Genomic DNA, 14,831 nt, shown 5'->3' on the forward strand with positions numbered 1-14,831 from the left:
GAAGGTACCAATGACACCTCTGCTGAAATCCACTCCAAAAAACACACGAAGATTCTGGGGTTCACTGAACCAAAGTAAATTTCTCATTCAGATCATATTTACAATATGATTAAGACTTCATATGTTTGAACCAGGACATCTATGATCTGGATCAAGTAGTTCCTGAAAATCACAGAGAGTCATGTCTTCAGGACCTGTTGCATCATCAAACTACAGTAAAGGTTTTGTTATGTTGACATGTGTCTGTCTGTGGTTCAGGTATTGATCCGCCCCGGGAGTCATTCAATCGTTGGCTACTAGAGAGGAAAGTGATCGATAAAGGCCACGACCCCTTACTGCCGAGCGACTGTGACCCCGTCATATCCCCGTCCATGTTCAGAGAGGTGATGAACGACATCCCTATCAGGTACTTGTTGGACAGTTTGAGCTGCTGACACAGGAGTTGGCAGAACAATAAAGTTAACACTGTGTTCTCAGGTTGTCTCGTATCAAGTACAAAGAGGAGGCCCGGAAGCTGCTGTTTAAATATGCTGAAGCTGCCAAGAAGATGATCGACTCAAGGTAGGTCACAAAAGACTAATCACACTGTATTACGCTGCGGAGGAGAACAGAGGAGCTCTGACCTCTGACCTTTGTCCTCTGCAGGAATGCTAGTCCAGAGAGCAGGAAGGTAGTGAAGTGGAATGCTGAAGACACCATGAGCTGGTTGCGTCGAGATCACTCTGCCAGCAAAGAGGACTACATGGTAACTCTGACCAGCAAAATGAACCAAGTCTTTAGTCCCAGGTGAAGGTCTCCTGATGTAATGTAGTCCACATTTGTTCTTGTAGGACCGTCTGGAGCACCTGAGGCAGCAGTGTGGTCCTCATGTCACTGCTGTCGCCAAAGACTCTGTGGAGGGAATCTGCTCCAAGATCTACCAGCTGTCTGCAGAGTACAGCCGCCGCCTGAGGCAGACGCACCTGAGTCTGCTGCAAGACCTGTCTACAGGTAAACACACAAATATACCTAAGCCTGCTGCAGGACCTGTCCACAGGTACACACAAAGACACCTGAGCCTGCTGCAGGACCTGTCCACAGGTACACACAAACACACCTGAGCATGCTGCGGGTTCACAGTATGTGTGTACTGTGTGTTTTTGAAAACAGAGGTGTGTGCGTCCCCACCACAGTCCCGGCTGGTCTACTGTTACCCGGTGCGCCTGGCCTCCCCATCACCCCCCCCCCCCCTCGGGTGGAACTTCACTTTGAAAATGATGTTGCCTGTCTGCGCTTTAGAGGAGAGATGGTCAAAGTCAACAGAGGTCACTTTAGTAAACTGGTCAGTACTGGTAGTGGTTCTGGTGGTAGTACTGAGTGTATTGACAGATACAGATCTGTATCTGTCAATGCAGATACTGCTCTGATGAAGCTGTGCTGTAGTGTTGATGTATTTACCACATTTGTCACTCATTCACATTATTTCTGTCAATTCTACTTTATCACTTCCTGCAAATCTTTCACAATAAAGCCCTCCAGGGGTGTAAGCTTTTTAAGCCACTGAAAGGATTTATCACCAGCAGAGGGAGAGGTTTACCTCAACCTTTCTGTTTTTGTCTGTCCAGGAGCTGTTGTACAGGTACAGCTGTATAGACGATCCTCGTTTTGAGAAGTTCCTGTCCAGAGTCTGGTGCCTCCTCAAGAGATACCAGGTCAGTTGACTGTCTATTAACTTATCAGCTTCTCACCTCAGAGCGTGTTTCTGGAATCTTTAGTGATTTAAAGAGCTGTATGTGTGCAGGTAATGTTTGGCAACGGCGCCAACGAGGGGACGGGCCTGCAGGGGGCGCTGCCGGTCTCTGTGTTTGAAGCGCTGAACCGTCAGTTCGGCGTTTCCTTCGAATGTTTTGCGTCGCCACTGAATTGCTTCTTCAAACAGTTCTGCTCGGCTTTCCCTGACACTGACGGCTTCTTTGGATCCCGAGGGTGAGAAATGTGTTCCCAGCACCACAGCAGTGATCAGATTAAAGTACTGCAGTTCTACTACTGCAGTATTACAAAACTGTGTTAGTAACTGAGTTTTTGTTTTAGGCCGTTCCTGTCTTTCTGTCCAGTCAGTGGCTCATTTGAAGCCAACCCTCCGTTCTGTGAAGAACTCATGGACTCCATGGTCACACACTTCGAGGTTAGTCCAGGAATAACTTTGTACTTTTCTGTATTTATGAGAACAACACACAAATGAGCAGGAAAGGTCAAACGTTAGTCTGAAGTCAGAAAAGTCTAAAGTCAGACACATTCATACAGCCTGTACCAGGTTTGCCTTGTCTGCATGGGCTTGCATCTGAACCTGGTCTGAGCCTGACCAGCTGAATATAGGTCTGTACAGGTTGGTACTGACCCCATCTTGTATATCCAGGTAAACACATTGTGGTCTGTCTCTGCTAGGAGCTCTTGGATCAGTCATCGGAGCCTCTGTCATTCATCGTCTTTGTCCCTGAGTGGCGAGACCCCGTGACTCCAGCTCTGACCCATGGAGGGAAGTCGGTTCCTCCGCCACCAGCTGAGCATCCCAGCCTACGAACATGAATATCGGTCGGGGAGCCAACACATCTGCAAGAGGTACTAATACTACTGAACTACACTGAACTACACTGATACTACTGGACTTCCTTCCTGTTATTAAGACTTGCTAATAAGGAGGAAGTCCAGTTACCGTGACTCAACTTCCAGATAACTTCACACCGACCTAAAACTACCATTGTATTACTCTATTCAGTCAAGTCGATGTTTGTTGCGAGAATATGTACTACATACAGTAGTACTGTGGTAGGAGTGATGTTAAACTTTACAAGTCTGTGTAATTTAAGGAAATTTACTCTATAGTATCATACTAATGTAGATCTGTGTATTTACAGAGATGAGATGTACTACCGGGCAGTACACGGTACTGCAGTACTCTTTCTTCAAAACGACGCAGGTTTTTCAAAGTGGGGTCCAACTCCGGAGCGTCTGGCTGAACTGACTGCGGCTTACCGCCCCTCCTCTTCTCGCACCTCTTCGTTGTCCTCTCCTGGTCCTGCTCACATCACCCCTGGAGACAAAGACTCCGTCCCCAAGAGCTCTGATAGGACACAGAGCAGTGTGATGTCACCAGGTGGTCATGACAACAACAACAACAACAACAGTAACAACAGTAGCAGCAGCAGTAGCAGCAGCAGCAGCAGCAGCAGTCCTCGAGACAAGGTGGCTGTCATGTAGAGAGACGGAGTTACAGTGTGAGGCTGTGTCCTCACCTGTGGGACAGGTGTTTAAGTCTTGCCTGATTTTCAGCATTAGTTTGTTCTGATCGTTGTCTCGTCTGTTCAGATTGTCCCTCATCAGTACCTGTAGCACACCTCAGCCTCCTACCGCTTACCCACAATGCCGCTGCGGCCGTGGAGAGGGTGGGGCCTGAGTGTGCCTCTAACACCTGATTTAACCCTTGGAGTCATTCTATCACTGCATCCCTTCAATCAGGTTTGTCCCTGCTCTAATCGGTTGTTGTGATTGGTTAAAGCTCTCTGACATTGTGGTTCCTAGAGCTTTATTTCACCTGTAGCTGATTCATTTCCAGGGATGGCTGTTGCTTAGCAACAAGCTCTCCAGACAATGCGAGATTTAACAAGAGGAATTTATAATTGAGCAGAGACGTGTTGGAGCTCCAGCAATAAAAACCTCTTCATTCACCTGTGATATCATCTGTGATGTCATCACTGGAAGACTATGTTCTGATTGGTCCCACACCAACAGGGCTTGGTGATTGGTTGATAAGGCAGCTATTGTTCCTCCTGGACTTGTCACAAAACCCAGCGGTGTCCTGCTTCAGGCCCACCTCCTTAGGATGGCCCAGCCGATCAGTTTGAGGCCACAGTGCATTGTGGGAGAGCAAGCTTTCAGTGGAAAGGAGTAGGAGTAGGTGGGGCTTTTGCAGGGAGGTCATATTTACAGGAAGTGGTCATGGAAAACAGACGGGCTCAGTAAACTGAAGTCTGATCAGAGACGTGATGGCAGAGGTGTTTACAAAGGTGTGTTTGGCAGCAGGTGGTGCTGTTGGAGGTGGTTCTTTAGCTCAGAGTTGTGAAGTGTGAGGACTTACGTTCTGCGTACACACAGAGAACCCAGTGTGATTAGGACATACATTTAACTACTTTAATGTATTAATGGGATTTCTTTTCTTTTATTTTTTTTAAACAGTCAGTTCTTCCTCTGTATGTTATGTAATCAATCACTTTTAATGCTCGATTGTGGAACAAAAATCTTGAGCGTGATTTCGGTTTACGAACATTTCGCATAATTTTTCAGCGGAGTCGCTCCTCACACTTCGTGACTGGCAGCTGCCAGCGAGCTCTCTGATTGGCTGATAGGTTGTCCTATCGGGCGTCTGTTACGTTGTAGATAGTGTACAGCCTGAAGTCTGTTGATGTCATTTTCCTCATCTGCTGTTAAATTGATTGGTAAAAAACAGATTTAATTGTTTAACTGTTTATGTTGAACTTTTTTTATTGATTTAATTTAACAGTTTTTTAAGAGACGGTCCGTTTGTGTATTATAAAGCTTATGATAATTTGTTTTAAACTAAACCAAAGTGTTATTAAGAAAATCTATATCTTGTAAAAGTAGACATGTGTATGCCTCAGTAATGCTGACATCTAACCAGCAGAATATTCCTCCACCTTATTTTTATAATTCCTCAGCTCAGCTGTTCTCTTCTCTGTAGGTGATATGTTTTTTTGTTTGTTTTTTTTTGTGCATGAAACTTTTTGACTCTAAATGATGTTCGTATTCCTGAATATGTTTTTCAGACCAAGTCTTTGGACCAAGCGGCGTCAGACCTCACACCCCCTCAGTCTATGAATTTACCTGTAAAGGAACAGTCCAGTATTTAGGAAGTGTTGTGGATTTATTTATCTTTTGATAGGTCAGGTCGCCCTGCTTTCAGTCTTTGTGCTATGCTAATGTTGGACTGTTCCTGCAAAATTGGAAACGTGAATATTTCTGAGGAGCCCACATTGACATCAACCAAAGAAAACAAACTGGAGACATTTCCTTGTATCTAGTTACAAGGTTAATATATAAAATCGTTATTAGATGACAGTCTGCTCGTCTGACGCCAGCGTGAACTCTCGCATACCTGTTGACATGATTGAGCCCAGTCCACAAGGTGATATCATAAATCACTGAAAGCTCTGGGTGACGCTGTCACGGAAACGCCCAGTTTTAGTCATGACACCTGTTTACCTAAGTTTGATCTGCTCGTGTCGTCAACGCGTTCATGTTCGTGTGCTTGTGTAAAGCATGTTTGGGGCCTTACAGGGTGAACTACTAGTAAGTATGGCCACATTTTGTTACCAGTTCCTAATTAATTGTCAAACCTAATTAGGACAGGTGTCTTCATAAAATTGACATTTTCTGTATTATTTGAAGAACAATTTGCTTTACTTTTTTCATGATTTAAGAAAATATTTTGATTTCTTCCTTGTAATCTTAAAATTTAAAGAAAACTTTTGTTGTTGAGATGACAGTTCCTGTAAATGTGAGATAATGTTTTGTTGGCAGATAAATATCTTTTTCTACAAATTTGGAGATATTTCCCCTCTATATTTAATGGTGAGATCAGCATCTCATTTTTGAGATAATTGTTTTGAAATTTGCAGTTTAACTTAATGACAGTCTCCTTCTATATCATAATAAAAAGGAAACAATTTCTTCGATTTGTCCATACACAGTGTCCAGTTCATTAGAAACACTTGTGTCTACTAAGTCTAATCCAGCTGAAGTGAAGGCGACGGTAATCAGTTTGTATCAGTGATGTTAAACAACTGTCAGACAGTTCAACTGTGACACACAAACTAAATCACTGAATTTAACACCTGTAGAAACAGGAACTGAACATTATCTTCCTGAAGGATGATGTCTTAGCCTTGTGTTCCCTATAAATTTACCACTGTTTATCTCAGCACTCCAGGGGAAATAAAACATAATTTGTGTAGTTAACAGCACTATCTCGATATGAGGAAATGTCTTTAATAATTATAGCGACTGTGACTTCCACAGTCACAGTTTGTAAATGTAAATAAATGTAAAGGTTCTTAATTTCCATTTCTGATGATAAAATTTGCCTTTTTCTGAGACTAAAAATGAGGAGGAGGATGAGGCGACGCCGCTGGTGGATGAAGGCTTGGCTGTTTGTGGTCATCACAGCTGGAGAATGTAAATAAACTGTCCTTCTTCCCTCTGCAGACAAACTGCAGTAAAATATATCCAACCCAGCAAAACCAGTACAGTTTGTGTGTTTGTTTGTTGTTTTTTTTTTTGTGCTTCTTGTGTACACTGTACACCTTGGTCACAGGTTCTCCTGAGAACACAAGAGACATCTGTCTTCTGATGTCAGAGTTGGACCATCTAATAAATACATTTGAATTACACACAGATATTCAACCTTTCTTATCTCAGATCTTCACCATCACATGTTGTTTGGTTAGTTGGTTTATGATAAAGATTTTTAAAGTTTAATTTTTTTGTTAGGTTTTGTAATTATTGGTTAAGGACATAATCACAACCTTTTAATATAATGATCAGATGTAGTAACAATTTTCATAGTAGTTCCACCCATCCATCTTCTTCCACGTTTCTGGGGCCAGTCCAAGCAGGGATGCCCAGACTTCCCTTTCCCTAGAGACCTCCTCCAGCTCTTCTGAAGGAATCAAGAGGCGTTCACAGGCCAGCCGAGAGACAACGTGTCCTGGGTCTTCCTTGGGTCCTTGGAACAAATGCCCAGGCCACCTCAGCTGGCTCCTCTTGATGTGGAGGAGCAGAGACTCTACTCTGAGCTAGTAAGTTAAAAATATTACATATAATAAATGTAAACTACGGAGCTTGGGAGGTGTCGTGAGCACGGATGATAACTTTGATTAAACTTTCTATTTTCTTTTTTCGTGTCAGACAGACAAGCTCAGTGTGTCTGGCTGACAAAAGCACATTAGTTTATAGGTGAACCGCTCATCGGAAAGCATCTGAACTTGACAATTAAAGACAATGAGTCCCGATTCTGCCACCGTTTGTGGTTTTATTTTGAAAAGTGCTTTTTGACATTTTCACGTGTCTTTATTTTGAAATGTGACCGGAAGAAGTGTTGTTGCGGCTCAAACGCGGAATCCGAGTGATTTCCTGAAAACAAACATTAAACATTCGGTGTTGATGATTGATTATCGATTACTCGGTTTATCAGTGGTCATCTGTCGTTTTCCCGCTGTCTGTCTACGCCCTTACTCGCGGTAACAATCCGGTAACGGTGCTGTTAAACATCGGTTCAGGAGGTAAAACGCCATTAGCTACCCACTGTTAGCTTTAGCTGTTGTTAGCCTAGCCTGACGGAGTTAGCTCGGTTGCAGTCGAGCCAGATCGGGCTGGATCGGATCAGCACCGTTTCCACCATGGGAGGCCACCGTAGTGAGGGAGGCCGGGACTGGCTGGAGCAGGTCGGACCGGAGCCGCCGGAGCAGAGTCCGGTACGAACCATAGCTAATGGCGGCTAATGGACTAGCTTAGCTCAATGTTAATGTTGTATTCAGATATTTGAAATTAATCTAATCTTTTGTTATTATATCTATCGTCTTATAGATTTATATCTAATACGAAATGTATAGCTTGTTATAAGTAAAACGTTTTGTTCCCATATAGTCAGAAAGTAATAAATAGATTTAGTAACTAAATAAATATAAGAATAAAAATATTTTTTTAAAGAAGTCATTGAAAAACACTTTTGTAGTGCATCTCATTAATCTGACTCATTTTCACCAGCTGTTGTGTATTTCTGTCTGGTTCTCTGTGCAGAAGCCGTGGAACCTGATGATCAAACACAGACAGATTCACCGACGAGGACGACGCTCACACATGACAGTCAGGTCAGTGCTGCTTTGGACAGTAGGTTTTTCCTGCACAGGTGCTCGCTCACCTGTTTGTGTTGTTGATAACGTGTGACGTGTGTTTGCGTGTGCACAGCTACACGGATCCTCAGGTGTCCATGGACCTGTTGAGGGCGGTGCTTCAGCCCAGCTTTAACGATGACATCATGGCTGTGTTCAGGAAGTATCACAAGGTCAGGGGTCACACCTGAAACACAGGTGTTAGATGTGTTCCTGATGGGTTGTCAGTTTCAGTTAAACACATGAAGAATAAAAAAGAATTTAATTTGTCATGAATTTAGTTGAATTCAATTTCAATTCAATTCAATTTTATTTGTATAGCGCCAATTTACAACAGAAGTTATCTCAGTTTAACTGTAAACTAACCTTTAGATTCTTTAATGCATCTATTTATTTACATTTTAGTCATTTAGCAGATGCTTTTATCCAATGCGACTTGCAAGTAGGGTACAATGATAGGCAGTGTGAGCGTGAGGAGGTCTTGGCTAAGGACCCCTACTGGTGGTAGGCCATGGGAGACGGTGATGTTACCACTACACTAACCAGCTGCCTATTCATTCATCTATTCATAATATCGTTGCTGGTGGTGGAAAAAACAGCTGCACCAGTATACAGAGATCTTCATGTGATTCCTGTTTTATTTGGAATAATGATGATACCATTATTATCTTGGACAGTAACCTTTAAATAAATGATTGCAGAAATTGTTTTCGTTGAACAAATTAGAAACTGTTTTGACGGACGAATGTGTAAAATGTCTTCCTCTGAAAATAAATAAGAAAGTTCATAACAAGCAAAATTAGAATACGAATCTCTCTTTAGAAATAAATCAAACTGTTTCAATCAAATGTGTGATCAGTTTGTACAAAATTACAACAATTGTGAGAAAAGTCTTCAAAGCAGATCTGGACATTATGAGCTTTGTGTTATTTTAAGAGAACATATCTGATACTATTTGCTGGAATCCGGCATGTGGAAATAGATTTACTTATTATATCATTTATTGTTTAATTTTATGACTGATTTTCGGTCTTCGTTTACGACTCGCATTCTCCAAGATAGCTCAACATGTTGGATGTGTTTACACATGTTTACATACAGGATATCTGTCCTTGAAGGCAAATCCATGTTTGTTCTTGAAACCTGACTTACGCATTATTGGGGGGTGGGTGGAGACTTAGCACATGTTGAGTCTGACAGGTGAATCAAACAGGTGAGATTATCTGTCCTGTTGGATTTCCTCATCAATACCAGTAAGAAGAAAATGCAGATGGTATGATATCAATATTTATACCATGGTACACTGCTGCAACCCCACTGTGAACAGGTGTGAACAGGTGTGTCTGTGTTGCAGTTCTTTGAGAAGGCGGCGGAGAACGTGAAGGAAAATGTTGGAGATGATATTCAGACGGATCAGCTGATCAAAGACACATGCAGGAATGTCCTGGAACATGTGAGCTCACTTCCTGTTCTCTCACCACCTGTACTCATCTGTGTATATCTACATGGTTACCATGGTTTCCTCTGATATCATCACTAGGCCAAACAGCTGTTTCCAGAGGGGGAGGGTAAAAGGGCAGGGCCAGAGGTCGCTATCAAGGTAAGGACCCCCAAACAGGCAGTAACCTCGTCTGGTTCTGCTTCTGATGTAGTTGATGATTTTTAAATATTTGAGTCGACATTTACTTTTTAAAAATGTAATATTTCATGTAGACTATTTTGTCTTTAACACTCACCTAACTTTAACGAGAACGAGGTCACAGCACAACGGGGTAAAATACACAATGATGATGATGATATGACCGTCACTTGAATTAGTCTCTGATGCCACTTGCAGACATCAGTTCAACTTTGTCTGCGCTCCATGATGTGCTCAGCGGCTACTCAGCAAACACCCTGATGCTGCCCTGATCGTCATCATGGGAGACTTTAACAAAGCCAGCCTCCAACAGGTCGTGGCAAACTTTTATCAGCACATTACCTGGCTAACTAGAGGGGAAAACACACTTGATCACTGCTATTTTCAGTTCAAGAATAGCTACAAAAAAGCCCCCTGCTGGCTTTTGGAAAATCGGACCACGCCTCCATTTTCCTCATGCCAGAATATAAAGTGGCTTGTTGAAGAACCTTTGGTGTGTAGGGAAATGAGATGACGGACCACTCAATCAGAAGCCATTCTATAGGTGGCACTTGAGACATCGACAGGGACATGTTCTGGGCTAGTTCATGCAATGAACTAAAGCAGGTAAACATAATCTGTTTACCTCCATCTTTAATGAGTCCCTCGCCACATCTGTGGTTCCCAACTGCTTTAAAAAAATTCCGTCATCATCCCAGCGCCTTACTGTATCGAAAGCTTAGCATTTCTATTGAAAGCTCAGCTTTCAATACGATAGCACCCTCAAAGCTCACCTGTAAACTTAAAGATCTTGACCTGAATTCTTCACTTTGTTACTGGATCCTGGACTTCCTCACTGGCAGACCTCAGGTAGTCAGGTACTCCTACACTGAGTGTTCCACAAGGCTGCATCCTGAGCCCCATTCTTTACTCTGTCTACGCACGACTGCGTGTCCTCTCACAGCTCCACCTCTATGGTGAGATTGGCCGATGATTCTGTGGTTCTGGGCCTCATAACCAACAGCCAGAGACTGTCATCATGCTGCCAGGATAACTGTCTCTCTCTGATCGTGAGCAAAACTAAAGAACTCATTGTGGACGGCAGAAAGAGACAGCAACGGACCTACGCTCCCCTCATGATCAAAGGGACCACTGTGGAGAGAGTGGGCAGCTTCAAGTCTCTAGGAGTGAACATCTCCGAGGACCTGACTTGGTCTGACCACATCCAGGCCCAGGTGAATAAAGCCAGGCAGAGACTGTACCATGTGCATCAGCTGAGGAAATTTGGGGTTTCACCAGCAGTCCTGAAGATGTTCTATTTAGGATTACTTATAGAAAGTAGATTAAATCGGTGCATTACCGATTTAGTCAGGACTGCAAAGCTCTGCAGAGTTGTACGTGTGGCTGTGCACATGTCAGAGGCTCCTCTACCCTGTCTGCAGGACATCTACCTCAAACTCTCACTCAAACCACCACAGCAACTGTCTGTTGGTCTGGTTTCCCTCTGCTAAGCACTTCTGCGGTCTAATGGCCAAAACTGAGACACAGAAAAAGCTTTTTCCTCCAGGCCATCGGCTCGTGAACTCTAACTAACTCAGCATGTAGATACATTTGTTTCAGTGTGTCTACGCCTGTGGGTCGAATATTTTTAACTTCCCAGCAAATATTAAATTTGACATCTGGCCCATCCTAGTTCTGATTTGGTTCTTTGTATCCTGTCAGAGATCCAGACCTGCTGATGAAGACTGCAGTCAAAGAGGAAGCCCCCTCCTCAAGAAGGTAAAGTCACCTCAGACCTCAGGTGTGTTACAGGTGTCAGTACTGATAATGTCATTAACTCTGATCATTCTCATCCTCAGAGGAAACCTCGTCCAGGTGCTGCCTTTAACTCTGATCGACCTTTGACCTTCTCCTCTCAGTAAGAACCTGACATGCATGTGACATCAGTATCCAGGTAGATTATCTCACCTGAAACTCACCTGCTACCTATGTCCTCAGGGTGAAGCCAAAGTCTGATCCCATCAAGAGAGAAGGACCAAAGGTGAGTAAAGGTGAAGCATCATTGACAGGTGACCTCGACCTGTATGAGCACATAGTCAAGTTATTACAGAGGAAACTGGCGTGTGTTATGGAGTCAGGTGTTCAGTGGTTTCTGTCCATCACACACTGAGAAACAGGATTAAATTCAGGCCTGAGTCACTGAGGGGTGTGTGGATGCAGAACATTTGTAGGATGACGTAGTTTAGATGTGGTGACATTGATGATTCCAACATCCAACAAACCAAGATGTCTGCAGGTGCAGCTGCAGGTTAAATGCCTGCAGCGGAACACTGTTTACCTGAGTTTGCCTGTGTGTGTTTCAGTGGGATCCGTCCAGACTGAACGACAGCAGCACGTTTGTTCTCGGCTCCAGAGCCAACAAGTGAGTCCCCAACACATGAACATGTCTAAAGCTGGTTTATTCCACACTGAGTGGAGAACTCACCTGTGTTCAAACTGAGCACGCTCAGTCACCACATCTGTGAGTAGTTACTCAGTCAAACCACTAAAACCCAGCTTCTACCTGCATTACCCGTTTCATTTTAACTCATGAAGACAGAAAAGACGCCTCATCAGCTGAATAGTGACTTATTCAGATGGCTACAGGAAACCTGTGCTGGTGCTGGTTTCAGTTTCACAGAAACCAGGTTCCTGTTTACATGACACTTAAGAAATCAGCTTAGTGGAGAAAATCGACTGTAACCTGGTTTCTGAAGTGCAGGTAAATAACTTAGTGGTACCTGTAGTTTAAAGAGTGCTGCTACAGGAACAACCCGTCACACACCTGAGAACAGGTGAAGCTGCAGGTGGAGCTGTTTATCAACACACAGTAACACAAGATGTATACGACATTTATATTTAGTTATTGGGCACACACAAAGTGACTTTTAAGTGAGATACAAAGCAAATATCTAAGCTAAGGAGAAGAACTTTAAAGTAAAGTGTTCTGTTTCAGCTTCATGAGGCGGAAGCACAATATTTTTTGTTCAAGATTTAGGTGCAGAGAAACTTGTGGACTGTAACTGATGTAGTAATCGTGACAGCTTCGTACTCTGCGAAAACTTCCATGTGTCACAGATGAGCAATCCTGCCCCACCTCCCCGTCCTGATGGGCGAGGAGTGTGAGATAAGGTGAAATTAGTGGAAACCCAACTAATTTTGGTGCCTTTGTTAGTACTAAGGTGTAAATGCTCAGTGATTACTAAGCTGAAGCTAACGACAACAGACCAAGTCACCAGAAGTGAAAAACTTTTAGCACTAACAACAGATTAAATCTCAGGACTCTATGTCAGAGCAAAATCTGTTATCCACGGAAACAAGCAAACATATTTAAACGGCACTTAATTTCCAGTACATGTCCTGTCCTAGTTAGAGGCTTGTCCTCAGCAGTAACTGATTTAAACCTGGGACTGATACAAGTTACTGTGTTTCTACTGTGTTCTCTGTTGTTGCTAGTCAAACATTAAGAATTTACACATCGAAGTTAATTAAACAATTTAATCAAAAGGCTCCTGTGGAGAGTACAGTTCTGTGAGGGCCCGAGTGGACTCTTTGAGACGTCCTGGTTTTGTCTTGCAAAACAACAACAGTCAGGTTTAGGGTTAAAGGTCAACTGTCGCTGTGATTTCACAGGGCGCTGGGGATGGGCGGGACCAGAGGGCGAATCTACATCAAACATGCCGACCTGTTCAAGGTGAGATCTCACACACAGCTAAACTGCTTCCCATTTGTATCAGAGTGAAGCAGGAGAAGTTCCATATTTCTCATTTTCTGTCTTTTGTACTTGTACTACAGTTTTCTGGTGTACTTAGTACTTCAATTCATACTAACCCCACCAAAAGAATTTTTTCCTTATTTCATGTCAGGTCTGGATCTAACTCGACAGCTTGGTGTTTTGTTTCTCAAATTATAAGTTAAACCGAAACTGGAAGCAGTTGTAAAGTGTAAAGAAAAACATGCACCTGTGTTACCTGGTCAGGTGCCTCCACTCTCATGTCTGGCGGTTGACTGACCTGTGTTCTCTGTGTGTGTAAAACTATACGTCAGTACGCAGCAGATGCAAAGGACAAGCAGTGGCTGGCAGAGAGACACCACATGAGAGCGACAGGAGGGAAGATGGTGAGAAACCCTAAACTGTTTATTATCTTATCTTATCACCCAACATTAAACTAATTCACCACATTAAAGGTTTAGTTCTTTCGTATTTAGGCTTTTAATTTGAAAAGACAGGAAATATCTGGAATCAGGGATTTTAGTGAAGTTCAGCTTACAGGAAATGATCAGTCGGTCAGCGATTCAGGGTCTAATCCCAAATGTTGCTGTTCACCACTAACTACACTGACTTTCAGTCCTTGTTCTATGGATCAGCCAGTTTTTGGGAAAACCCTGACCTAGATCACTGAGACATTCAGGCTCTAACATTTCTGTCTTCAGGCCTACCTGTTGATTGAGGAGGACATCCAAGATCTGTCCCGGAGTGATGAGTACAAGTGAGTCTGTCTCCACTGCAACCACTTGCACAAGTGTGTGTGAGTGGTTACCATAGTAAAGTCTGTGTGTGCTGTGTTCAGGGACTGTCCAGATGTCAGGATGGATGAGCTGAAGCCATTTTCTGTTCCTGTGTGGATGGTGGAGAAGATGAAGAGAGCCATGGAGGCCCAGAGAGACCAGGACCCCTGACCCACCCACATGACCTATGACCTCTCTCATAAAATAAACAGTAGTTGTTAAAACCAGTGAGCCCATCAAATGGAAGATGTTGATCATGTGGCTCCTTCTATAGTTTTTATTTTTACAGCTGTTTTTATGAAATAAAGTCAAATCTGATTGGGATACAAAAAACAGTTTCTCTTCTTATGAACCAGTACCACAGTCCAGTATTTAGGAAGTGTTGTGGATTTATTTATCTTTTGATAGGTCAGGTCGCCCTGCTTTCAGTCTTTGTGCTATGCTAATGTTGGACTGTTCCTGCAAAATTGGAAACGTGAATATTTCTGAGGAGCCCACATTGACATCAACCAAAGAAAACAAACTGGAGACATTTCCTTGTATCTAGTTACAAGGTTAATATATAAAATCGTTATTAGATGACAGTCTGCTCGTCTGACGCCAGCGTGAACTCTCGCATACCTGTTGACATGATTGAGCCCAGTCCACAAGGTGATATCATAAATCACTGAAAGCTCTGGGTGACGCTGTCACGGAAACGCCCAGTTTTAGTCATGACACCT

The 14,831-nt window shown here is 43.2% G+C and overlaps 2 protein-coding genes across 2 annotated transcripts; both read left to right on the forward strand.

Annotated features, from left to right (window-relative positions):
* Nucleotides 1-254: 254 nt before the first annotated feature.
* On the forward strand, nt 255-3,546 carry LOC113148128 (mRNA (2'-O-methyladenosine-N(6)-)-methyltransferase-like; the record flags this gene model as incomplete). Its single annotated transcript, XM_026339639.1, is given in 13 exon segments — nt 255-406; nt 478-561; nt 646-745; nt 831-990; nt 1,150-1,217; nt 1,220-1,321; nt 1,605-1,691; nt 1,781-1,965; nt 2,071-2,164; nt 2,425-2,507; nt 2,509-2,598; nt 2,895-3,222; nt 3,346-3,546. Coding segments are annotated over 13 exon segments (1,557 nt in total), but the record flags the coding sequence as incomplete, so codon positions are not given.
* A 3,574-nt stretch (nt 3,547-7,120) lies between these two features.
* On the forward strand, nt 7,121-14,465 carry LOC113148129 (deoxynucleotidyltransferase terminal-interacting protein 1-like). Its single transcript, XM_026339640.1, has 13 exons — nt 7,121-7,526; nt 7,852-7,922; nt 8,020-8,116; nt 9,298-9,396; nt 9,484-9,543; nt 11,284-11,340; nt 11,421-11,479; nt 11,560-11,602; nt 11,925-11,983; nt 13,234-13,294; nt 13,648-13,719; nt 14,035-14,090; nt 14,172-14,465. The coding sequence occupies exons 1-13, from the start codon at nt 7,452-7,454 to the stop codon at nt 14,278-14,280; spliced, it is 918 nt and encodes a 305-aa protein (XP_026195425.1). The 5' UTR covers nt 7,121-7,451; the 3' UTR covers nt 14,281-14,465.
* The last annotated feature ends 366 nt before the right edge of the window (nt 14,466-14,831 follow it).

This window comes from Anabas testudineus, chromosome 22 (assembly GCF_900324465.2).
Source record: "Anabas testudineus chromosome 22, fAnaTes1.2, whole genome shotgun sequence".
Taxonomy (NCBI): Eukaryota; Metazoa; Chordata; class Actinopteri; order Anabantiformes; family Anabantidae; genus Anabas; species Anabas testudineus.